The sequence below is a fragment of the Kockiozyma suomiensis genome (genome assembly GCF_038497685.1).
Source record: "Kockiozyma suomiensis strain NRRL Y-17356 unplaced genomic scaffold V2V93scaffold_17, whole genome shotgun sequence".
Lineage (NCBI taxonomy): Eukaryota > Fungi > Ascomycota > Lipomycetes > Lipomycetales > Lipomycetaceae > Kockiozyma > Kockiozyma suomiensis.
The window spans coordinates 264,334-285,148 of NW_027117680.1; the positions used below are offsets into that span (position 1 = coordinate 264,334).

General features: G+C 45.5%; 11 protein-coding genes across 11 annotated transcripts; 4 read left to right on the plus strand and 7 right to left on the minus strand.

Annotated features, from left to right (window-relative positions):
• Positions 1 to 62: 62 nt before the first annotated feature.
• On the plus strand, positions 63 to 1,851 carry V2V93DRAFT_388802 (Metalloenzyme, LuxS/M16 peptidase-like protein). The gene is made up of 2 exons (XM_066912339.1): positions 63 to 507; positions 577 to 1,851. The coding sequence occupies exons 1-2, from the start codon at positions 295 to 297 to the stop codon at positions 1,630 to 1,632; spliced, it is 1,269 nt and encodes a 422-aa protein (XP_066763391.1). The 5' UTR covers positions 63 to 294; the 3' UTR covers positions 1,633 to 1,851.
• Positions 1,797 to 3,711, minus strand: V2V93DRAFT_375954 (triose-phosphate transporter family-domain-containing protein). Its single transcript, XM_066911615.1, has one exon. The coding sequence runs from the start codon at positions 3,445 to 3,447 to the stop codon at positions 2,167 to 2,169; it is 1,281 nt and encodes a 426-aa protein (XP_066763392.1). The 5' UTR covers positions 3,448 to 3,711; the 3' UTR covers positions 1,797 to 2,166.
• A 240-nt stretch (positions 3,712 to 3,951) lies between these two features.
• V2V93DRAFT_375955 (kinase-like domain-containing protein) lies at positions 3,952 to 5,599 on the minus strand. Its single transcript, XM_066911616.1, has 4 exons — positions 5,246 to 5,599; positions 4,954 to 5,189; positions 4,794 to 4,904; positions 3,952 to 4,736 (listed from the first exon to the last, which is right to left on the minus strand). The coding sequence occupies exons 1-4, from the start codon at positions 5,319 to 5,321 to the stop codon at positions 4,095 to 4,097; spliced, it is 1,065 nt and encodes a 354-aa protein (XP_066763393.1). The 5' UTR covers positions 5,322 to 5,599; the 3' UTR covers positions 3,952 to 4,094.
• A 45-nt stretch (positions 5,600 to 5,644) lies between these two features.
• Positions 5,645 to 8,892, plus strand: V2V93DRAFT_388805 (muts domain V-domain-containing protein). The gene is made up of 10 exons (XM_066912340.1): positions 5,645 to 6,021; positions 6,074 to 6,163; positions 6,216 to 6,397; positions 6,450 to 6,565; positions 6,614 to 6,965; positions 7,017 to 7,154; positions 7,204 to 7,652; positions 7,705 to 8,442; positions 8,497 to 8,635; positions 8,695 to 8,892. Exons 1-10 carry the CDS (start codon positions 5,784 to 5,786, stop codon positions 8,788 to 8,790), a joined length of 2,538 nt encoding a protein of 845 aa, XP_066763394.1. The 5' UTR covers positions 5,645 to 5,783; the 3' UTR covers positions 8,791 to 8,892.
• On the minus strand, positions 8,820 to 10,917 carry V2V93DRAFT_340054 (Sas10 C-terminal domain-containing protein). The gene is made up of 3 exons (XM_066907786.1): positions 10,789 to 10,917; positions 10,676 to 10,732; positions 8,820 to 10,600 (listed from the first exon to the last, which is right to left on the minus strand). Exons 1-3 carry the CDS (start codon positions 10,877 to 10,879, stop codon positions 8,877 to 8,879), a joined length of 1,872 nt encoding a protein of 623 aa, XP_066763395.1. The 5' UTR covers positions 10,880 to 10,917; the 3' UTR covers positions 8,820 to 8,876.
• Positions 10,918 to 11,020: 103 nt separating this feature from the next.
• V2V93DRAFT_375965 (uncharacterized protein) lies at positions 11,021 to 11,695 on the plus strand. The gene is made up of 4 exons (XM_066911617.1): positions 11,021 to 11,198; positions 11,290 to 11,361; positions 11,423 to 11,509; positions 11,580 to 11,695. The coding sequence occupies exons 1-4, from the start codon at positions 11,049 to 11,051 to the stop codon at positions 11,634 to 11,636; spliced, it is 366 nt and encodes a 121-aa protein (XP_066763396.1). The 5' UTR covers positions 11,021 to 11,048; the 3' UTR covers positions 11,637 to 11,695.
• On the minus strand, positions 11,473 to 14,846 carry V2V93DRAFT_100312 (uncharacterized protein). The gene is made up of 3 exons (XM_066906722.1): positions 14,574 to 14,846; positions 11,806 to 14,510; positions 11,473 to 11,745 (listed from the first exon to the last, which is right to left on the minus strand). The coding sequence occupies exon 2, from the start codon at positions 14,472 to 14,474 to the stop codon at positions 11,811 to 11,813; it is 2,664 nt and encodes an 887-aa protein (XP_066763397.1). The 5' UTR covers positions 14,475 to 14,510; positions 14,574 to 14,846; the 3' UTR covers positions 11,473 to 11,745; positions 11,806 to 11,810.
• On the minus strand, positions 14,765 to 15,629 carry V2V93DRAFT_375972 (CDD1 cytidine deaminase-like protein). Its single transcript, XM_066911618.1, has 5 exons — positions 15,543 to 15,629; positions 15,442 to 15,478; positions 15,341 to 15,384; positions 15,211 to 15,281; positions 14,765 to 15,152 (listed from the first exon to the last, which is right to left on the minus strand). Exons 1-5 carry the CDS (start codon positions 15,595 to 15,597, stop codon positions 14,934 to 14,936), a joined length of 426 nt encoding a protein of 141 aa, XP_066763398.1. The 5' UTR covers positions 15,598 to 15,629; the 3' UTR covers positions 14,765 to 14,933.
• Positions 15,630 to 15,898: 269 nt separating this feature from the next.
• V2V93DRAFT_328908 (uncharacterized protein) lies at positions 15,899 to 17,179 on the plus strand (the record flags this gene model as incomplete). The annotated part of the gene is made up of 2 exons (XM_066907607.1): positions 15,899 to 16,835; positions 16,971 to 17,179. 2 exons carry the CDS (start codon positions 15,899 to 15,901, stop codon positions 17,177 to 17,179), a joined length of 1,146 nt encoding a protein of 381 aa, XP_066763399.1.
• On the minus strand, positions 17,115 to 19,883 carry V2V93DRAFT_375974 (FAD binding domain-containing protein). Its single transcript, XM_066911619.1, has 4 exons — positions 19,611 to 19,883; positions 19,487 to 19,558; positions 19,364 to 19,426; positions 17,115 to 19,253 (listed from the first exon to the last, which is right to left on the minus strand). Exons 1-4 carry the CDS (start codon positions 19,635 to 19,637, stop codon positions 17,481 to 17,483), a joined length of 1,935 nt encoding a protein of 644 aa, XP_066763400.1. The 5' UTR covers positions 19,638 to 19,883; the 3' UTR covers positions 17,115 to 17,480.
• On the minus strand, positions 19,862 to 20,800 carry V2V93DRAFT_375978 (uncharacterized protein). Its single transcript, XM_066911620.1, has 2 exons — positions 20,410 to 20,800; positions 19,862 to 20,350 (listed from the first exon to the last, which is right to left on the minus strand). Exons 1-2 carry the CDS (start codon positions 20,601 to 20,603, stop codon positions 20,197 to 20,199), a joined length of 348 nt encoding a protein of 115 aa, XP_066763401.1. The 5' UTR covers positions 20,604 to 20,800; the 3' UTR covers positions 19,862 to 20,196.
• Between the last annotated feature and the right edge of the window lie 15 nt (positions 20,801 to 20,815).

Consider the following 20,815-nt stretch of genomic DNA (forward strand, 5'->3'; position numbering starts at 1 on the left):
AATATGAACAGTAAATCAAGATTTTAAGCAAATCAAATTTTGAAAATCTATTTTTGAAAAATTGTAAAAACAAAATTTTGGCCAAAATCACATTTCTACTCCCGGCCAATAAAAAAGAGCCTGTTTCGAGGCGAGCATTTTCGCGACCGCCGCAGCTCCTCAACCCAAAAGAACCAAGAGATATATATATAATCTGATCTTTGCATTCTTCTTGTTGTTGTTTATTTATTCCTATATTATTCTTCTACTTTTTCTTTTTTTCAAAAGAACAGAAAAGACACAGAATCATCCGCAATGCTCGCTGCAAGACGCGCCTCTATCGCAGCAACATCATCAGTTGCTTCCTCGACTCGCCGGTCTTTCGCCTCGGCCACAGTTGACGGTGTTCAGCTCGCTGCTCTTGATTCAAAAACACAGATTGCGTCGCTTGCTTTCGTTGTCAAGGCCGGATCTCGGTACGCGGCTGCACCTGGTGTCGCGCATGCTCTCGAGCGCTTCGCCTTTCAAGTGCGTCCTCCTTCTCTTCAGATTTATATCTACAGATTCATACTAACCAGGCATCTTGAACGGCTTTAGAACACAAAAACTCGCTCGGCCCTGCGCGTCACCCGTGAGGCAGAGTTCCTCGGCGCAAGCCTGACTCCTTCTCTCTCCCGCGATGCCATCGTTCTCGAAGCCGACTTCCTCAAGGAAGACCTTCCCTACTTCTTCGAAGTCCTCGCCGACTCATTCGCCCGCCCGCACCTTGCCCGCCACGAACTCGCCGAAGTCGTCGCCCCGCTGCTGAAGTTTGACAGCTCGGCTGCCGCCGCCGACGCTGCCGTATCGGCCGTCGAAGCTCTTCATCTTGCCGCCTACCGCCGCGGTCTGGGATTGCCGCTCTATGCTCAGCCCGTGGACTCGATCTCGGCAAAGACGGTGGCAGAGTACAAAGATCTTGTCTACACAAAGGCGAACCTCGCCATCGTTGGTGCCGGCGTCTCGCTAGACCAGCTCAAGCCGCTCGTCGCCGACTTCCTCGAGGACGCCGTCGCCGGCACCGCCTCTGCCGTCCCGGCGTCGTCGTTCTTTGCCGGCGACGTGCGCGTCTCGTCTACCGCTGGCTCTGCCCTCGCTCTCGGCCACGCCTCACCCTACGCTCCTGAACTCGCAGTCCTAGCCGCTCTCCTCGGTGGCGTGCCCAGCATAAAATGGTCCTACGGCTCTTCCTTGCTCGCGACAGCTACTCAGGGCAAGGCAGTGGCTTCTCTCTCAAACTACGCCGGCTCCTCGCTCTTCAAGATCGTCGTCAACGCCGACTCCGCCGCCGAGACTTCGGCCGCCACTAAGGCTGCCGCCGCCGCTCTCAAGTCAGTCGCTTCTTCTGGTGTCTCATCAGAAGATCTCAAGAAGGCAATTGCGCAGGCTAAGTTCTCCGCCGTCGCGGCATTAGAAGGAAAACCTGGATTGACCGCAACCGGTCTCTCTTTGCTCACAGCCGGAACTATCCCGGATATTGCTTCCAGTGTCTCGGCTATTGGTTCGGTTTCGGCGGACAAGGTTAAAGCTGCCGCTGAGGCCATTGTTAAGAAAATTGCCGTTGGTGCGGTTGGAAAGGTTTCTGAATTGCCGTATGCCGACGAGCTTTTCTAGTTTTCTCTTTCTTTTTTTTTCTCTCTTCCTTTTTATTGACTAGTCTGTTTGTGTCTGTCTGCCTTCATTATCTAGTTTATACGAAAGGAATCCTGTCATTTAGTAGCCTTTTTTTGTTTTTTTCCTGCTGCGTGTTGAAATTTTAGATATTTTATAATATTACTCTTTATCATAATTTACATAATTTGGTTGTGAATACAATAGAAATTGCAAAATAGCAAAATTGCAAAAACGAAAAATAAAGGCAGGATTTATAAATCTACTTCAGCTGCGAGAAAATCAACGCTTGATATAGTAGTAAAAAAATGTAATGCTAATTTCGTTAGAATCTGATGATAATACTACTATTCGACAACTCAAAAACAATCAAAAAAATAAAAATAGAATAAAAACTAATGAAAATAAACATTCGCCAAACCCCAACCAGTCATGACATAATAATATACATATTAATAAAAAGAAACAGGATAACAAAATGCAATGCAAATTACTCATTTGCATTTAGAAAAAAAAAAAAACGACATTACATTAAACTTAGGCAACCAAAACAGTAGAAGAAGCATTATTCAAATGCAAAGAATGCATCATTGCATCCTTCTCGATAGAGTCCATTGTAGGTCTCACATGTAATTCATTACTATTCCGTGCGCTAGACGCATTACTCCAACTCGGACGCGACGAAACTGTCGCAATCTCTTTAACGTCGTCAGAGGTCACTGGGAGAACTCTTAAGGGCGAGGCGATCCCCAGCGCGTGTCGCTCTTTACGTGAAACATCACCGGCACGATCATACATATATAGACCAAGGAATGTTAAGGCGATACCCCAATTCTGCATGGCGCTAAGTTCTTGGCCGAACCAGAGAATTGCAACGATGATAACAAACACGCGCTTAAACAGACTAGCGATAGAGTACGTCACCGGAGAAACCATACCCAGGATCTGAAAGGCAAGAAAGTTCTGACCATAATGAACGGTGCCGTTCAAGAAGAAGAGCAAGCCAAGAGTGCTTTCCGTCATTGCCACTCCAAGACCTTCAGCCTGGATCGGTAGAGTGCCGGTAGAGATGTACTGGCGTAGCAGAGAAGAGCCCTCATAATAAAACCACAAGGGAGAGGTCAAGATAAAAGCCATACCGGAGCAATAGCAGAGCAGGTTGATCTTATCAAGCTTCCTCTTTGGATCGCCTTCGCTGACGGGCGACGCAGTAAGCAGCTTCTTGGAAAAGATATTTTGCGAGACAAAGATGATGGCGGCAAGAAGAGCGCAGAGGATTCCGATTAGTTGACCTTGAAATTCGAAGGAGCAAGCGAGCATGACGCCGAGAGTAAGAGGCACGAGAGAGAGGTAGGTGTAGAAGGAGTAGTGCACGCCAAAGATGAAGCGGTAGGCAAAGACGGTGAACAAGGGCGACAAGCCCTTGATTGTGTGCACGAGCGACACGGGGATCTTCGAGGTTGCAATGTGAGAGAATATATGGCCCGACAGCTGGAAGACGGCCATCGGCGCAACGGAGAGGACGACTACGCGTGTCGGGCGGGTGATGCCTGAGTGGGAGAAGGGCAAGAGGCGCTTCATGCCGGGAAGAGGCGAGCGCGTCAGCGAGGAGGTGACGAGCGCCCAGGCAACGACAAATCCGAACTGAAGCATCGACAGGGTGATTGGATAGGGAAACACATTCAGAATCGACTTTGTGAGGGTGTTTGAGACGGCGGAGGACCAGTACCAGGCGAGCGAGAGGATGATGAGTTTGACGGAGATAGGAGGCGCAAGCTGGTGAAAGCTAGTTTCAACAAAGGAAGCTCTGCGATGCATAGTGAGAAACGAATATAGAGGAAGATGCTGATGAGAGAATATGATTCAGAAGAAGGTCCCGAGAGATGATATCAATGAGGAGGATAAGAGCTGAGCGTGTTTTGATAACGAGTGATGAACGCGCAGCAAGCAAACAGCGAGATAAAAATGGTTTTGCGACCGGATCCAAGTGACTTTGATAAATCTCTCTTGATTTTCTTGATTTTCTTTTGTTTCTGACGATAATAAAAGATAACGAATGTAGTGGAAAGAACAGGCAGAATTATACGAAGGAATGAGCGTGAAATAAGAGGCTGCAAAAGGCTGCGTCGCGCTGCAACCAACTCGTCCGAAAACGGTTAGCGTATTTGCCACAGAGCGCGGCTGTGCTGAAAGCGGCGCCTGGTCTATTCTTGGAAATATAGTTAGATATTATATATATATATATAATATATATATATATATAATATGAATATAGGTATTTTACATTATTTAGACACTCGCTTATTTATCGATCAGATGTTTGTCAAATATTCATCAGGTATTTATAAGTGTAGTTGCTTTATTATTTCCGCTGTAACAATAAACATAACATCGTACGTCGCTGGACAATTATCGGCTCATCCTAACAATCAAAATATACACAGGAATATGTATATATATGTATATCACTGCTCGCCTCCATTAGCAGCATTGGCAGCATTATCAGCGCTAGCAGCAGCATTGGCAGCAGCCTTCGCCTCGTGCTCCTTTCTCACCGGCGCAAAATACTCATGCGCCATCGCCTCCTTTGCAGTCAATCGCTCCTGGTGATCGTACCGCAGTAGCTTGTCCAAAAAGTCAATCGCCTCTGCATTTGCCATCTTTTGGTTGTCTGGCGTCACAAACCTCTGCCACGGCTTGCGGGCAAATCGACCAATCAACTCATCGTACTGCGCATCGAGCTCAATATCGTACTTTTCCAAATAGGCATTCAACGCATCTGTGCCCAGCACCCTCGCAATCTTCACCAGCTGATCCGCATTCGAGCTTCCATGGAAAAACGGCTCTTTGCGGAATATCATCGCCGCATACATCGCACCTAACGACCACATGTCCAGCGAGTAATCATACTCTTGGAAATCAACCAGCAACTCTGGACCCTTGAAGTATCGCGACGCAACCCGCACATTGTACTCTTGCCCCGCATGATAAAACTCTGCCAATCCCCAGTCAATCAAGCGCAGCTGGCGCTTCTCATGGTCAATCATCACATTATGGGGCTTTACATCGCGGTGCATGATTCCCTTTGAGTGACAAAAGTCGAGTGCCTAATCTCATTAGTCAAATCATAAAACATCATCTTATAACGAGTTGACTCGACTCACCTTGAGCAGCTCATAGATATAGTATCTGATATCGTAGTCCGTGAATCGAGGATACAAAAGTCTGAAGTCGATATTATTCACATGCTCAAAGATAAGCGACGGCGTCCGGCTCTGCTCGTTGTTAGTCGTTGCTTGCTTTGGTACCGATATGTATACATACCTGAGCATCCCGCACAATGTCATAGAGATGAATCACATTTGGTCCTCCAGTCAAATTCTGCAGAATCTTTACCTCTCGCTTGATTTTTTTCTTCTTCACCGGCTTGAGTACCTTGATTATACACTTTGCATTGTTCATCGTGTTGACGCCTTCAAACACTTCAGAGTACTTTCCTCTCCCGACTTTCTTAACAATCTCATAGTTCTCTATCTCACCCCAGCTGACCTGAAACGAATCTATTTCATTTTTAGTAACCCCTTTCCATATGCTCTTCCAACATCTTGTTACTCACCATAATCAGAATACGCTGCTGGCATCTGCGCATTCACATGCGCATACGTTCGCGCTATCGATACAACATGCGCCATAGTCGATTTTTCTTTCTCTTTCTCTTTCTTCTCTTCTTCTTCCTCTTCGTCTCGTAACTTGCGTTTCCGCTCCGTCCTCAATTCGTTCTCGCTGACCGAAGCAAGCCGACCAGCGCAAGATTTGTCTAATATCTTCTCGTCGACTGATTAAGGCCGATCCTCTGCTCTTCAAACAATCTAATCAGTCTATTCCTTCGCAGAGATCAGATTGAATTCGCTGATTCACTGATTCAAACTGCGTCTACCTGTTCTCGACAGCTTGAACAACTGATGGCTTGAACAGTCAAAGAAAGACTCGTGCGTCTCGTGAGCTAGAGCAGGACAGCCAGTTTAACTGTCGAATTGCCGCAGCCTTTACGCATCTAAGTGTATCCATGTTTAGGTTATTATGTGTCATGTGACCAGACGCGTGAGTCGCTCTACTCTGTTTACAGCTCCGCAGATTAATCTTGACAAGTAAACATGGAGATACACGACGATTCGAGGTCTACTCTAGATGACATACAAATGTCTGAACTAGACAATACTAGTCTAGACGATCTGTCTTCTCAGATCATCTTGGCAGTCAATTACCGCGCAAACGCACTTGGATTCGCATTCTATGCCTGCCACGAGAATAGGCTCTCTGTCGTCGAGGATTTGCATGCTAGTCCTGCTTTGGTTGAAAAATATCATGCTGGCTGGGATATCATTGATAGCAGTGAGTTGGACTTTGATATTAATTCCCATAGAGGAGCTGACACCGTTTGTAGTTGTATTCCAAGTCAAGCCTACGATAATCCTCATCCCATCTCGCATTGAGGACTCTATAGAAGAGGCACTCAAAAGCATAGCCGTCGCTGGTGAGTCTGGATCATGCTATTGTATTTTGAAATAATTGTCTAATCGTTGTAGACTTGCGCCTTGATATCCGTCCATCCGCAGAGTTCTCGCCTTCGGCTGCTATAAATCGCATCCTAGCTCTGCGCGCAGATACGCCTTCATCTCTAGACTTCAAGATGTCTGATGAAAATACTGCATTGCAGTCTAATTTAATAGATCTTTCTGCACGGATCAATCTCGAAAAAGAAGTCTCGGTATGCTCCTTTTTAACTTGGTTCTTAGAGACAAAAACACTGACTGCAGCAGATTGGTTGCGCCGGAGCTGTCTTGTCTTACGCGCAAAAACAAATCGCTCTTACTGAAGGTGTTGCAAATCACAACGATGCTCACTTGCGCATTACCGATATCGAATCTGTGAAACTGTATGCTTTCTGACTGCTCTATTCACGATATGAATCTAACTTTATCAGAGATGATATTATGTTTGTAAATTCTGATACCATCTGTTCTCTACAAATCTTTCAAGACGAACGACAATCTGCGAATAAAAGTGAAAAGACGCTTTCTTTATTTGGTCTGCTAAATCTGACAGTAACCCCATTTGGTCGACAACTAATAAAGAGTTGGTTTCTACGCCCTCTCCTTTCAATAGAGAAAATCAACGAGAGATTAGACGCTGTATCATTCTTTTTCCGCAGTGATAATCGTCATATACTGTCTGCAGTCAAACTGTGTCTGAAGAGAATCAAAAATATACCCAAGATTGTAGGGGATTTGTGGATGGGTAAAGCAACTCTTGCGGAATGGAGAGCATTACTTGATGCACGTGTGCATTGTTTTATTACCTATTGACAATTTACTAACAAAGTGCAGTTTCCTTACCAATGTCTGAAAATTAGAGCTTCTTTGAGTGATATGATGGAACTTAAAGGAGTTATGATTATTGATACAATTCTCAAGGCATTTGATGCTGCTGCTTTGCGAGAAGTCTGCGAGTTGATTACAAAGATTGTGCGATCTTGTTTTTATTTTCCGCAATATTTAATACTAACACGTATAGATTGACTTTGAAATGTCAACCGTCGAAAATCGGGTTGTCGTAAAACCAGCTATAGATCCTAAACTCGACCATTACAAACATCAATACAATCAGATCGAAAACCTTCTCCGTCAAACAGCCAATCGACTCTCTCAAGATCTTCCTGATATATACGCGTTTGCCATCGACACCGCTTACGTTCCCCAAATTGGTTTCCTAGTCAAAGTAGATCTTGCGCCGGAAAGTGGTGAACCAGTGTATATAAGCGAAAGTTGGATCTTTCAGTTTCAAACTGACCAGCATGCTTTTTTCAAGGCGCCAGAAGTCAAAGAACTTGACGAGACCTATGGAGATTTGTATACTTTGATTTGCGACATAGAGATTGAGATCGTGCATGCGTTACAAGTTGATGTCCTGAAATTCTCAGAGTTGTTGATTACCTGCTGTAAAATCTCCGCTGAACTCGACTGGTAGGCTCCTTTTTTGGTTATTTTTTAATATTTAGTGTACTAACAGTAGCAGCTTGGTGTCATTTGCGGAGGCGGCTATTTTGTACGATTATCATAGACCCGAGCTTACGGATGATAGCGTGATTGAAATTGAAAAGGGCAGACATCCGCTATACGAACTCTCGGTCCCCTCATTCGTTGAAAACGACACTCATTTACGAGGCAGTGCATATAAAGAGGCAAAATCTCCATCAATGATCTTGCTTACTGGAGCCAACTTTTCTGGAAAATCAGTCTACCTCAAACAGGTGGGGCTAATAGTCTACATGGCACATCTAGGCTGTTTTGTTCCTGCCGCATCAGCGAAAATCGGAATCACAGACAAAATCCTGACGCGTGTGATGACTCGCGAGACAGTGACGAGAGAACGCTCGGCATTTATGAGTGATATAATGCAGATATGCACGGCTTTACAGCTCGCCACCGCAAGAAGTCTACTGATTGTCGATGAATTCGGAAAAGGTACTGAAGCGAGCGACGGTGCCGGATTATTTGGTGGATTTGTAGAGTACGTCACGCGAGGCGCCTGTGGAGGAGCCGGACGCCCTAGAGTTCTTGCTGCTACCCATTTCCATGAGGTATTGGAAAGTGGCGGTGTTGATGTTTCTGAGGAGGAGGTAAAGTATATGCATATGCAGGTTTTAGTGGACAATCAGCAGAGAGGAGAAAAAAGTGACCGCCAGACAGATAAAAAGATTACGTATCTTTATAGGTTAGTCGATGGTCGCTCGACGTCTAGTTATGGCATTGTGTAGGTTTTTGCTGTTTATATTTGTTGGTTGGGTTTGGAAATTAATTGGTATAGATGCGCGGCAGCGAATGGAATCCCACAAGAAATCATCGACCGCGCAGAGGAATTCTCAGCTTTATTAGCGCATGGAGAGGATTTGTCTGTCGTATGCGGTAAACTTGACGACAAGGAAGTCAAACTTGTTCAGCAGGCTGTCTGTGTCTTTCCGTGTTTGTATTATATTTTGCGATTCAACTAACTGTTTGTGAGTAGGAAGGGGTAGCGAGGCGGTTTCTAATGGAGAAGTTTACCCCTCGATTTGAGAATCTGTCTGCTCGTGATAAACTACGACGAATTCTGGGATACTAATAATTCCGATACTTGATTCTTATCTTTTTTTTTTCTTTGCTTTATTTTTTTTCTTGCTCTATGAAATACAAAAAAAGAGAAAAAATCTATTTGAACTTCATAGACTTTGTGACGTTCTTCTTAATTCCTGTCTTTTCACCACCGTATGCGCCCTCGGCTGGTTTATAAATCGCCTTCATGGACGCTAACTTCTTCTTTGCCTTTTCATATTTCTTTCTCTTCTTTACCCTAGAATTCCGGTTATCCTTATTCCTTTTCGGCGTTAATCCCTTATTTTTCAAGATTTGGTAATTAATAGCTCGTTTGCCATCTTCACCCACTTGCTCTTGTAATTTAGATAATGAACCTTCTTTTGCTGCCTTCTTTATAGACTCCTGAAGTGCCAGCTTGGATTGCTTCTTTTGCTGTTGGGCAGCGCTCACCATGTCGTAATACCCATCATCAGAGTCGCTGTTATTATTATTGATGATATCAGCATTACTGTTTGCAAAAGAAGTGAAGTCGTTTTCATTTTCATAATCTTCTTCTTCATCTTTTCCATCAAGAAAATCTTCGTCTGCTTCTGTTGCTTTCGTCTGTCCCTTCATTTCAGCAAGTTGAGAAAGTCTGGCGAGTCTTTCCTTTTCACGTTCACGGTAAGGTAAATCAACATCACCAGAAAATTTCTCTTTACGAGAGACCGACTTTTGATCGATTTTAGAGGTGTAGAAACGTAAAGACTTGCGTTTGCTGAGTTTATCTGATAAATCGACGTCGTCCAGTGCAAGTTGATCAGCGAAATCATTGGATGATTGAGTAATTTTCTTTTTCTTGAAAAGAGGAGCTGATGTGCTTGGAGTCTCGAGATCGACGGCGACGGACGGCAGTGAGCGTTTACGTTTTGTCGGAGAGGGTGATTGTATGCGTTCTGCAAAACTTTGCTCTTCGTCTTGACTTTCTTGGCTCTCTTCAGAAACTTCTTCTTCTTCTTCTTCTTCTTCTTCTTCTTCTTCTTCTTCTTCTTCTTCTTCGTCACCGTCATCGTCAATTAAATCGGGAGTTTGAGATTCTTCTTCTGCATCTGAAAGCTTTTTCCAGTATCGCCGAAGTACCAGTAGATGATTCATAACTTTGCGATCTTTAACTGTATTTTCATCAACAGTCTCGTCGCAAAATAATGAGAAATAAGCAGAAATGCAAGCTAAATAACTGGCCAATGCAACGAATTTGACCGATTGGTCATTTTCAGAATGTAATTGTTCGAATATTGGGAGTAAAGATGAATATTCCTTAGCCAATGGTAATAGTTCCGGATTTCGAGTCCGCAGCAAGGCAACTTGTTCCTCTTTCGACATCTTTTCAATATCCAGCTGAGGAACAATTTCATGAACAGACTTTTTGAAAGCTACTTCTTCCTCTTTCGATGCAACGTGCAATGCTTCTTCAAAATCATCCAAGAAGTCCCCAGCACTCATATCATCCAACATTTTCTTTTGTATCTTGCGAGCAGTTTCTTCTTCTTCTTGCGCGGCTTCGGAATCGGATGCTGAATCTGCATTATAGTATGCGCGAGCTGAACTTCCCCAGCCTGTGAGTTCGTCGGGTTCATCTTGCGAATTTTTTCCTAGTGGCGTGCGCCATTCGGAGTCGGAATCGGAGTCATTTATTGCTGCAAGTAAATTTTTCCTCTTCGATAGTTTTTTGGATGAAGATTTTGAAGAACTTTCTTTCTCTTCTTCTTCTTCTTCTCGTAGCTCTTCATCGTCATACATCTCATCATCAGAAGACTCATCTTGCATAGCAAATACTTCCTCATCGCTAGCCTCCATATCTATACAGACAGAAACACAATCAGCAACGCCATTCTTCAGTTTTAAAAAAGATAGAAAGAAAGTGATAAACATACCGGCATACCGCTGCCTCGTATCTTCACCTAGCAGAATCTTCTCTCTCTGATCATGAACTATTCCTTAATTAGTATTACAGCTAATCATCTGTGAAAAGGGAGAACAAACGTACATGCGTCGACTTCATCTTTCTCCATTTCATCATAAGTATTTACTCTTCTAATAGTATCCTCATCATCAGCTCTTTTTACTCGTCTCGCCATTGTAGCTGCTGTTCTGACAATTAAATGTAACAGACGTAGGAAATTTTTTTTGAAGAGGAGAAACAGATTTCTCCCATCTTTAAACTTTACGAAACTCCCAACTGTCAACCATTTTTTTTCTCCCATTCTAATATCCATTCACTTCTTACAGAAAGAACGAAAACAAAAAATGGCAGAGATATTACAAAAGACAGCAGAAATATCAACATCCTCGAAAAATCTAGGCTTACGGAAAAACGGAAAACAATGGAAAGAAATCAAAGAGCCGAAACGTATAAATGGATTAGGCACGAGAACTGCCTGGGATCAACGTGAAAAGGTACCTTTCTTCTCGGTGATATAGAATGGTTTATTTACAAAAGAAATATTCTTAAGAGAATGAGAGACTAACATTGGACAATGATGATTAGAAACGAAATGAACTTGCTGTATTAAAAGCTGAACAGAAGAGGTTACAAGAAGAAAAGCAAGAAGCAACGAAGGTAATAGTATATCATATACCGTTAAAGAAAGGCTGAGCTTTTATTAATGAAGATAAAATAGTCTCGGATCGACAGGATAAAGCAGAAAAGACAAGATAAAGAAGATAAAGAGCGATATGCTAGATTAAGCGAGAAAATGCACAAAAAGGTAATACAATCTTTCTCTATTTGTTTTCTTAAAAATTTTTTTTATACTAATTTTCATCCAATTATTACAGAGAGTCGAGAGATTAAAGAGACGCGAAAAAAGAAACAAGCTGCTTAAAGATCGCTGATGATTACAATACAATAGTCTTTACCTTTCAAGAATAACAATTTTTCTACTATTACTCGCTCAAATATTTTTACTTCCTCTCATCTCAAGACAAACACTACTCTCGCTAACTTAATTTAAATCAACACAATATCCATCTATACATTCATTAAGAAAAACTCAAAACGTACATAATCTACTCATCACTCTTCAGGGGGCTCTCCGGCGGATCCAACGCCGGAATCTCAGGACTTAGAGGTCTTAATTCCGCGTCTGGATTAGCAGGACTAGGCGGCGTCGAAATTTCACCAGGAGGAGAGGACGGCGCTGCGCTTAACTGTGGCGATGACGGCGTAGGAAGATCTACATTCGGAGCATCAGGCGGAATCATATGTCCGAAATCATCATCCGAATCATCGTCTAGCATTTCGTCACCATGGAAACTATCGCCCCCATGAAATCCGTTTGATTCACTATCATCGACGGGAGCGTATTGATAGCGACTGTTTCCGCCGCGCGTGCCGAGCGGGAACGAATCACGAGTGCTGATTTGCGAGCGGTAGAGACGACTAGGTCGAGCCGGACGACGACCAAGACGGGTGTTGATGAAGTGCTGCACGATCATTGGGACGGCGCCAATGAACGCAACTACAGCAGATACGGCAAGGATTGGATACTTTAGCAGTCCATTCTCGGTTCCAAGGCCAATTCTTACGTCAAAATCGGTCTCTCCAAGTCGAATCTGCCCATACTGACCATAATAATGGTTATAAAGTACCCATGCAACAATACCTGCCATGCCGAATGGTAGTAAGACCAGCAAAAGGATTGTAAACCAGCCCATACCACCATGTTTTCTACCAAACTCTCTTTCTTTACCCGGACAAGGTTTTGAAACAAGATGGTCAAGATTTTCTCCACCTTCGCATGTGGTCAGCGGCAAACGGCGGTATCCTGTAGGTTCGAAGTATTCCACCATATTCGGATTCTGATTACAGTCCTGTGCATGATTGGGCGGCGTGTATCCAGGCACAAGTTGGCACGATCCATCAGGCGCCAGACGATAATTCGCGTCACACTCGTAATCCTGCCTCGTGCATGAACAATTCGCACTCACGGAATGCGGCTGCGGAACAACCTCGCCAATGTAACAGAAATGATCAGGTAATTTCCGTCGATACTCAGTCTTGTGTCCAAAAAGACAACTCTCATCACCAGGGGTTTTTGCAGGAGTCCACAGCTCAAAGTCATCGTTCTTCGCGTTCTTAGTGTCGATCTTGCATTTGGTTTTTGTGGTGCCCGTAAAATCAACGTTAATCATCAACGTCTTGTCACCATACGACTGCTGTGGAATCGCCTGGATTAGGAAATTTCGACTAGTATCGGATGGAACAGTGCTGATATCGATAACAGTCACTACTTCATCGTGGAACTTAAACTCGTTCCAAGTCGCGCCTTCGTCAAAGGTATATAGCAAAGTATCAGTAGGCACAGCAGATGACACAAGAACGATAATCGATCCCTGGTCACCAAATTCCCACATATATGTTCCTTTTTTGATTTCTTTCCAAGAAAGACCTGCATCGCGGGTAAGATACGTATTGCCTTCTCCATACACTCCTAACTGCGGACCAACGTTTCCGACACCAATCATAAGTCCAACGGCAGATGCAGATGAGAAAGTATCACGTACATCCGCACGTTCAGTGTACCCGTGCAGATTAAGTGAGCAAGAGTCAAGATCAGTGGTGCAGCCAGTAGGTTTATTTTCCGAGTCCACGGCGGGCGGAATCAGATATGACCACGAGGCACCGTCGTTGAATGAGATTTTCGACCGCAATTTTTTCGCACTGCCTCCAGATGTTTCAGATGGGTTTGAAACCACATTCATGAGCAAAATCCCTTCGATTCCCTGCATCCGCTCATAATCAACGTAGCCGTCACCGTCGCGATTAACAAACTCAAGCGAGGTAACATAATTAGTGCCATTCGAATTTGATTTCAAGACAGTTCCAAACTCAGAGCCCGTATTGCGATTAACAGTGACGTGCATAAGAATTGCTTTGGTAGAAGTGTCGAGGATAGTGTACGCCTGCTCGGAGGGGACGTTAAAATTTGGTGGGAAACGAGCCTGGGCGAATTGGACGCCGTCGACAGAGACCTCGGCGCGCATCGATGTCCGGTCAGTGGAAACTGTAGCGACAATAATAAAATCATCTTGCACTGTAAATCCTTTGATTTCTTGGAATTTCACCTCTTCGTTCTTTGCGTTTTTGAAATAATCAGTCGACGACACAAGTTGTGCGGTAGGGGGGAGATTGGCACTACTAGCCGCGATAAGCCTCTCACAGTAAATCAAATTCTCGTCGGTAGGTTTCTGGATTCCGGTGACAAAAGTGCATATCGACACCGAATCCGTCAAGGCGGTCCATGACTTGCCGGCGTTCTTGCTGTAATAGGTCGCGCTACCACAGACTTTCCCAGGCTCCAGCTTAGAGCAATCCATCTCACCATGCCAGATCAACCAATCCGGACGAGACTTGTGAAAGGTAAGATATGGAATAGCTGCATATTTGTTGGGTAAAACAGGAGTCTTGTAGGTCGTCCATTTCTGCCCGCGATCAGTCGATACGAGGATCTGGCTCCCGGCCGTGATAAGAAAGACATAGTTTGACTCAAACGGATGCGGGTAAATAGCAACCACATCGTCAGAAGACGCAACGTCTTTCCAGGTCTTCCCGTGGTCGGCCGAGATATGCACGAGGTATTGAGATGTCCTGGAAATTACGGTCTGGTCTGTGCCTTTAGTGCCGGCTGTTCTTTCGAGATAGTAGTACTCTGTAATCCGACCGTCAAACATCTCTGCTACCGTTGTGATTTCATCTGCATTGATTTCCTGTCGGATAGCGTTAGTATTTAGCTAACGATAGTCAATTGTAATCAGAAAAAGGAGAGATGCCTACATATTTCTGTTTAGGAGGCATGGTCCGCTCGACGGATGCAGCCTCGACGGTCAACACCAGTGCGAGCAGAAGCACGACGCAAAGAGTTATACTCTGTCGAGTCATGATAAGAATATACAAAGAACCCTCCTCAGATAAAAGAAAAGTGCGAACTTTAGTGTCGAGAAAGAAAACAGGTTCAAGATTGTTGGAGGGAACAAGGGAGTCAGGCTTTAGCTTACAACGCTTGCACGTGATTCAACCAGTGACGTATTTGCATTGGCTCTGAATTATAATCGCCGCTTTTACTGAAACTTGATACTAATTACGATGCAATTAAGAATATACTTACAATAAAATACGTATTCACATGACAATCAATTGGGAGCAGTGTCAAGCAAATCCTCGGGTCCAAAGCTCCGCGGCAACATAGCAGTCAAAGGCTCGACAACGTACTCTGTTCCTTCAGTAAACATATAAATTTGAATCTGAGGAGCAAATTCTCGAATCACTTGCCGACAGATACCGCATGGCGGGGTAAGCTGGCCGGAGCTGGATGCGACGCCAATTGCTGTAAAGTGCTTGTGTCCGGTTGTCTGCAAACTGTGTTAAAGACGCATAATATATAGAAAGTAAATCAAACAGACAGCGTACGACAGCTTTGACTATTGCTGTCTGTTCAGCACAGATACAAGCACCGTAACTTGCATTCTCAATATTTGCTCCTAATTTGATCAGTTCGATATGTAACATGTAGAAAACGTAGACAGGGCAAAGTACACACCTGCAATATATTGCTTGTCGGAGGTATACAGCACGGAGCCAACTCTACACCAAGTCATACAGTCAGTACACTATAATATACAATAACAAAACAACACACACTTGAAGTTGGAATATGGCGAGTAGGAGAGACTACGGGCTGCAAGCAAGTTAGAACTCGACTACACTCAATTGCGCTCCTCCAATATACAAAAAAAACGCACCATCCAAAGTCCTCTGTCGCAGATCCTGTATCTCTTGCTCACTGAGCCCAGCCATGGCGAATATATGAGAATATAATTATCTACAGCGGAAATTATGATTATGATTATCTACAGCTTCGAGCAGCTTATCAGCGAAAAATTCAATATTCACAAGGGTCTCGTACTAGTGAACCAACCCTAAACCCCCAAAACCGCTCAGGGATGGGACTTCGCCACCTTTTTCTCAACTTATTCCGCAAACAAAATCAAAACCCGGTTGCAATCCTTTGTTTACTTTTTCGATTACTTAACGCGTCTGCTTCTTTTACACGCGTGCATCGGCACTTTCGTCAACAATGCAGATGCTCAACGCTCCAATGCAGTCGCAGCAGCCTCAGCAGCCTCAGCCTCAGCAACAACAACAGCAGCAGCAGCAGCCTTACACCCATCTCCCCTCCGCTGCTCTTCCGCATCCGAACGCGCCCTCGACTGCAGCAGCAGCGGCAGCAGCAGCGGCAGCGGCAGCAGTACATCTCACTCCGCAGCAGCAGCAGCAGCAGCAGCAACAGCAACAGCACCAACTTGTGCAACAAGCTGATGACCAGCAGAATCGCAAGTGGACAGACATTGAAATGTCCCGTCTTCTCAAAGCATACTACCTCGCTCTCACCCAGCCTCCTCCGCAAGGCGCAACCTGGGACGCGACTGCCGCCAACCAGCTAGTAAAGTACGATAACCGTGAACAGCTCTTTGAACAGGTTTGTCGGTTTTATTCAGGCGATTTACGTCCGCCTCCATCCTTCTCAACAATGTGGTTCGCGGGCGTGGATTTTGAATTATTGAATGCGTCGCCCGATACCGGTGACGTCAAACGTCGGACTCCAAAGTCATTACTCGAAAAGTTCAAGTTCCTACGAATGACATACTACTTTATTCTCGAATACGACAAGAAATATTCACACGCGCCGGGAGGAATTCCGCAGTATGAGCTAGGAGCTATTCAATCAGGATCAGGATGGTTCAAGCTCGGCGTCAAAGAGCAGAGAGATTTACTAGGGAAAGCGCGGACACCGATGTCGGCGCGTGTGTTTGTGCTCATGCACGCAATCATGTCTCGCGTTGATGCTCTCAGAGCCGGAGAAGTTTCTGACGCTCCTCAACAGCAACAACCGCAGCAACAACAACAACAACAACAGCAGCAGCAACAACAACAACAGCAAAGACTACAACAATTGCAACTCCAACAGCAACAGCAACAACAACAGCCACTCCGCCCGCGATCTCTCCAAGACGACCCAAATACTCGCCGCAAACGTCAACGCAGCTCTACTTCACAACCTCCGCCACCTCCCCAACAACAACAGCAACAAACCCCGACTCTCGCATCCTCCGCAATCCCAGATATCCCTTCCCCTCTCTCATCATCTCTCTCTGCAGCTCTGAACTCAGTCGCCCCTCCTCCTTCATCCTCTACATCCTCAGCAGTCGTCAATAGCCGTGTCCTCGCGGCTCTGCTAGAAGCTGTTGAACGTAATACGCGTGCAGTAGAGCGCGTCGCGCAGGATCATGCCAGTGTCGCGCAGAAATTCGATGAGTTGACGAGCGTTTTAAGAGAGATCAAAGATGCGTTCGTAAGAAGTGGGAATATGCCTATATAGCCTCCTCCACAAATGAAAAAATAGTGTTCACAACTTTTAATCTAGTTTAGTTATTCATTGTTTAGAATTCAATTAGATATTTAAAACAAAACCAGAAAAAAAAAATCGTAAACTGGACTGCCTTTCAAAAATAAGTAAGATTGGAAAAAAATACGAAACAAAAATGTTCATTCAATTAAAACACACGAAAAATATAATTATAAAAAAAAGAAAATCCTGATTTCACATGCAAAAAAAAAAGTTTGAGACTCTACCTTTTTCTTTTTCTTTACAACGCTCTCTTCTCTGTCGTTAGCTATCTTTAGTACACACGCTTGCCAGGAGGCACAACCTTGCACTCGCCCTCATCCAAGGTAAAGTAGTTGACAGCGCGGTATTTGAGCTCAACCTCATCACCAGGGTTGTGCTGCCATGACAGAGTATGCTTCATCCAGTTCTCATCATCACGGTCAGGGTAGTCCTCTCTAGCGTGAGCACCACGCGACTCCTTACGTGCGACGGCAGAGTATGCGGTCTGCATAGCGCACGTCAGCAAGTTCTGCAACTCGAGCGTCTCGACCAAGTCGGAGTTCCAAATCATCGAGCGGTCCTTGATTCCAACCTCGGGGAAAGTACGATCGACTGCAGTAATACCCTTGACACCAGCCTCAAGCGACTCCTGCATACGGAAGACAGACACATCAGTCTGCATGACTCGCTGCATGGCAAGTCTGATCTCGGCAGTAGATTTGGGACCGCTAGCATTGCGAACCTTGTCGAGGTTTGCAATGGTCGTCGAGCCAATGTCGGCAGACACTGCCTTGTGCGGCGTTCCGGGTGTCAAGCTGTCACGGATAGTGTGCGAAACGGCACGACCAAAGACAACCAAATCAAGTAAAGAGTTAGCTCCAAGACGGTTGGCTCCATGAACAGACACACAAGCAGCCTCACCGCAGGCAAGCAGACCAGGAACAACCTTGTCGTTTCCGTTCTCGTCAACGGTCAACACCTCACCAGTGTACTTGGTAGGGATACCACCCATGTTGTAGTGCACGGTGGGAAGCACAGGGATGGGCTCCTTGGTGACGTCAACGCCAGCAAAAATAGCAGCAGTTTCGGAAATACCAGGGAGACGCTCGTGCAGAACTTCGGCGGGCAAGTGACTAAGCTGCAGGTAGATATGATCGTTGAGGTCACCGACACCGCGGCCCTCACGGATTTCCATGGTCATTGATCGCGAGACGACGTCACGCGAGGCAAGATCCTTGGCGGTGGGAGCGTAGCGCTCCATGAAACGCTCACCCTCCGAATTAAGCAGATATCCACCTTCACCACGCGAACCTTCGGTGATGAGACAGCCTGAACCATAGATACCTGTAGGATGGAACTGAACAAACTCAAGATCCTGCAAAGGCAGACCAGCACGGGTAACCATAGCATTGCCGTCACCAGTGCAAGTGTGCGCAGAGGTGCAAGAGAAGTAGGCGCGTCCGTATCCGCCGGTAGCGAGAACGGTGCGGTGAGCGCGGAAACGGTGCAAGGTACCGTCCTCCTGGTTGTAGGCCATGACACCAACGCAGGCACCATCCTCCATGAGCAAGTCGAGGGCAAAGAACTCAATGAAAAAGTTTGTGTTGTGTCTTAGGGACTGGCCGTAGAGAGTGTGCAAGAGAGAGTGACCGGTACGGTCGGCGACGGCGCAGCAGCGGTAAGCTTGGCCACCATGTCCATAGTCCTTAGATTGACCACCAAAAGCACGCTGGTAGATTCTGCCTTCCTCGGTACGCGAGAAAGGGACACCGTAGTGCTCAAGTTCGATGATGGACTTGGGGGCCTCGCGGGTCATGTAGTGAATAGCGTCCTGATCACCGAGCCAGTCCGATCCCTTGACAGTGTCGTACATGTGCCAGTGCCAGTCGTCTTCGTGCATGTTTCCGAGAGCGGCGTTAATACCACCTTGAGCGGCGACGGTGTGGGAGCGCGTCGGGAAGAGCTTCGAGATGCAGGCGGTGTTAAAGCCTGCCTCGGCGAGACCGAAGGCAGCACGGAGACCAGCTCCACCAGCACCTACAACAATGCAGTCGTATTCATGGTCCTAGGCAGAGTTAGAAAAAAAAAGAAGAGTTGATAAGAGTAGAGGCAGAACTAGAGTCGGAGCTAGGACTCGGTCTACAGATCGCTGACAAAGGAAGATAGGAGACGTACGACGACGGCATATTTCGAGGAGTTCGCGGTAAGGTGAGGCGAAGCTTCGGTAGCTCTAAGAGGCTATAACTAAGAGTGAGAAAGAGCGTGTAAAAACCGGCACTGATAGATGAAGGAGCGTACTGTGTTTGCGATGATCTTGCGAGCGGTTGCCGAGGCGGAAAAACACCTGGCACTGGAGGAGCCGAGGAGGCGCTGCAATAAGGAGTCAGATAAAAAGAAACAATTGAAGAACGAGAGTACACACCGAGGAGCGACCTGCGAATGAGAGCATTGCGTTGGAGGGGGGAAGGGGAGATAGAGAGAGGAAGAGAGAGGAAGAGAAAGAGAGTGTGGAGAACAAAAAGCCAGAGTTTGTGCTCGGCACACGCCGGCTGCCACTCGCTCTCTATTTACTTAGAACACCCAAAATTCACCAGATTAAAGCCGCTGTCTGCTACGATACAATCGAATACTGCATTTGATTCAACTTTAGCTACTGTCGAATACTACTGATAATAATTCTAGAACTGCTTCTGATTTTTATTCTAGATATTGTCAATCACGGGCTAGGGTACACATCCAGACAGCGAGCCGGTGCGGGCCCGGAGCAGCATAGCCAATCGGCGTAGTGCATTTAGCAACCCCACAAAACACTACCATTGGCTACGAGTAATTACTTAGCAATGAGTAATCAGAGATCCGTCGGAGACTAAGTCAAAACATCCGATCGGTCGGGTAATTGATCAATATACTGTTATGGCTGTCGGATCGTGTTTTCGTCCAATTACTAATCACTGACCAATGATCAAAAAGATTGTATTTTTCTCTCTTGCTACATCTTGCAGGCCAAATCACTTCTTCATCTCCGACTCGAGCTTGGACACATGACGCTGCAGCTCGACTAGATCCTCGAGCAGCAGTGTGTTGGAGTCGCGGTATACATCCAGCACATAAAAGTACCCCACTAGACCGGTAAAAGTAGTTCCCGCAAAGAAACCCAGGATCCTGTATGCGGCTGTTAGATGAAATCATTCCACTAATTTTAAGATAAAAAAAATACTCACGCTCCTCGGAATCCACCCACTGGCTTCCGCGCGCGCTTGGCTGCTGCGGTCGCAGATGGAGCCGGAGACACCGGAGCTGCAGCGGCGGCAGCGGGGGCACTGGCAGCTGTATTTTGTAGTCGTAATGAAGTCGAAAAGCTGCGCAACAAGGTTCTCGAAGCAGGCTGCCGTAGAATGCTAATTGAGCTCAACATGGTGATTGTGAACGTGTTACGATAGGATAGAAGAGAACTAGTGGTGCAGATACTGTGTTATCGAGATCTCAGAACCAATCGTAGTACTGTATTCGAGTATAAATATAACAATAATAAATCCAGTTGAATAATAGACAAGACTAGTACAAGGTACAAGATATCTATCAAAAGTTGAAAGGGACTGATACTAGCTGGGGCGAAGGAGGGTGTAG

Bases quoted from the DNA above. Each gene is read 5' to 3' on its own strand.
- V2V93DRAFT_388802 (XM_066912339.1), top strand. From the start codon at position 295: ATGCTCGCTGCAAGACGCGCCTCTATCGCAGCAACATCATCAGTTGCT. The intron at 508-576 runs GTGCGTCCTCCT...GAACGGCTTTAG, and splicing joins TCGAGCGCTTCGCCTTTCAA to AACACAAAAACTCGCTCGGC.
- V2V93DRAFT_375954 (XM_066911615.1), bottom strand. From the start codon at position 3,447: ATGCATCGCAGAGCTTCCTTTGTTGAAACTAGCTTTCACCAGCTTGCG.
- V2V93DRAFT_375955 (XM_066911616.1), bottom strand. From the start codon at position 5,321: ATGGCGCATGTTGTATCGATAGCGCGAACGTATGCGCATGTGAATGCG. The intron at 4,905-4,953 runs GTATGTATACAT...AACAACGAGCAG, and splicing joins ACATTGTGCGGGATGCTCAG to AGCCGGACGCCGTCGCTTAT. The intron at 4,737-4,793 runs GTGAGTCGAGTC...TAATGAGATTAG, and splicing joins ATATCTATGAGCTGCTCAAG to GCACTCGACTTTTGTCACTC.
- V2V93DRAFT_388805 (XM_066912340.1), top strand. From the start codon at position 5,784: ATGGAGATACACGACGATTCGAGGTCTACTCTAGATGACATACAAATG. The intron at 6,966-7,016 runs GCACGTGTGCAT...AACAAAGTGCAG, and splicing joins AATGGAGAGCATTACTTGAT to TTTCCTTACCAATGTCTGAA. The intron at 7,653-7,704 runs GTAGGCTCCTTT...TAACAGTAGCAG, and splicing joins ATCTCCGCTGAACTCGACTG to CTTGGTGTCATTTGCGGAGG.
- V2V93DRAFT_340054 (XM_066907786.1), bottom strand. From the start codon at position 10,879: ATGGCGAGACGAGTAAAAAGAGCTGATGATGAGGATACTATTAGAAGA. The intron at 10,733-10,788 runs GTACGTTTGTTC...ATTAAGGAATAG, and splicing joins GAAAGATGAAGTCGACGCAT to TTCATGATCAGAGAGAGAAG. The intron at 10,601-10,675 runs GTATGTTTATCA...CTGTCTGTATAG, and splicing joins TACGAGGCAGCGGTATGCCG to ATATGGAGGCTAGCGATGAG.
- V2V93DRAFT_375965 (XM_066911617.1), top strand. From the start codon at position 11,049: ATGGCAGAGATATTACAAAAGACAGCAGAAATATCAACATCCTCGAAA. The intron at 11,199-11,289 runs GTACCTTTCTTC...AATGATGATTAG, and splicing joins CCTGGGATCAACGTGAAAAG to AAACGAAATGAACTTGCTGT. The intron at 11,510-11,579 runs GTAATACAATCT...CAATTATTACAG, and splicing joins GCGAGAAAATGCACAAAAAG to AGAGTCGAGAGATTAAAGAG.
- V2V93DRAFT_100312 (XM_066906722.1), bottom strand. From the start codon at position 14,474: ATGTTTGACGGTCGGATTACAGAGTACTACTATCTCGAAAGAACAGCC.
- V2V93DRAFT_375972 (XM_066911618.1), bottom strand. From the start codon at position 15,597: ATGGCTGGGCTCAGTGAGCAAGAGATACAGGATCTGCGACAGAGGACT. The intron at 15,385-15,441 runs GTGTGTGTTGTT...GACTTGGTGTAG, and splicing joins TCGCCATATTCCAACTTCAA to AGTTGGCTCCGTGCTGTATA. The intron at 15,153-15,210 runs GTACGCTGTCTG...CACAGTTTGCAG, and splicing joins CAGCAATAGTCAAAGCTGTC to ACAACCGGACACAAGCACTT.
- V2V93DRAFT_375974 (XM_066911619.1), bottom strand. From the start codon at position 19,637: ATGCTCTCATTCGCAGGTCGCTCCTCG. The intron at 19,427-19,486 runs GTACGCTCCTTC...TCTTAGTTATAG, and splicing joins GCAAGATCATCGCAAACACA to CCTCTTAGAGCTACCGAAGC. The intron at 19,254-19,363 runs GTACGTCTCCTA...AACTCTGCCTAG, and splicing joins CCTCGAAATATGCCGTCGTC to GACCATGAATACGACTGCAT.
- V2V93DRAFT_375978 (XM_066911620.1), bottom strand. From the start codon at position 20,603: ATGTTGAGCTCAATTAGCATTCTACGGCAGCCTGCTTCGAGAACCTTG. The intron at 20,351-20,409 runs GTGAGTATTTTT...AGCCGCATACAG, and splicing joins GTGGGTGGATTCCGAGGAGC to GATCCTGGGTTTCTTTGCGG.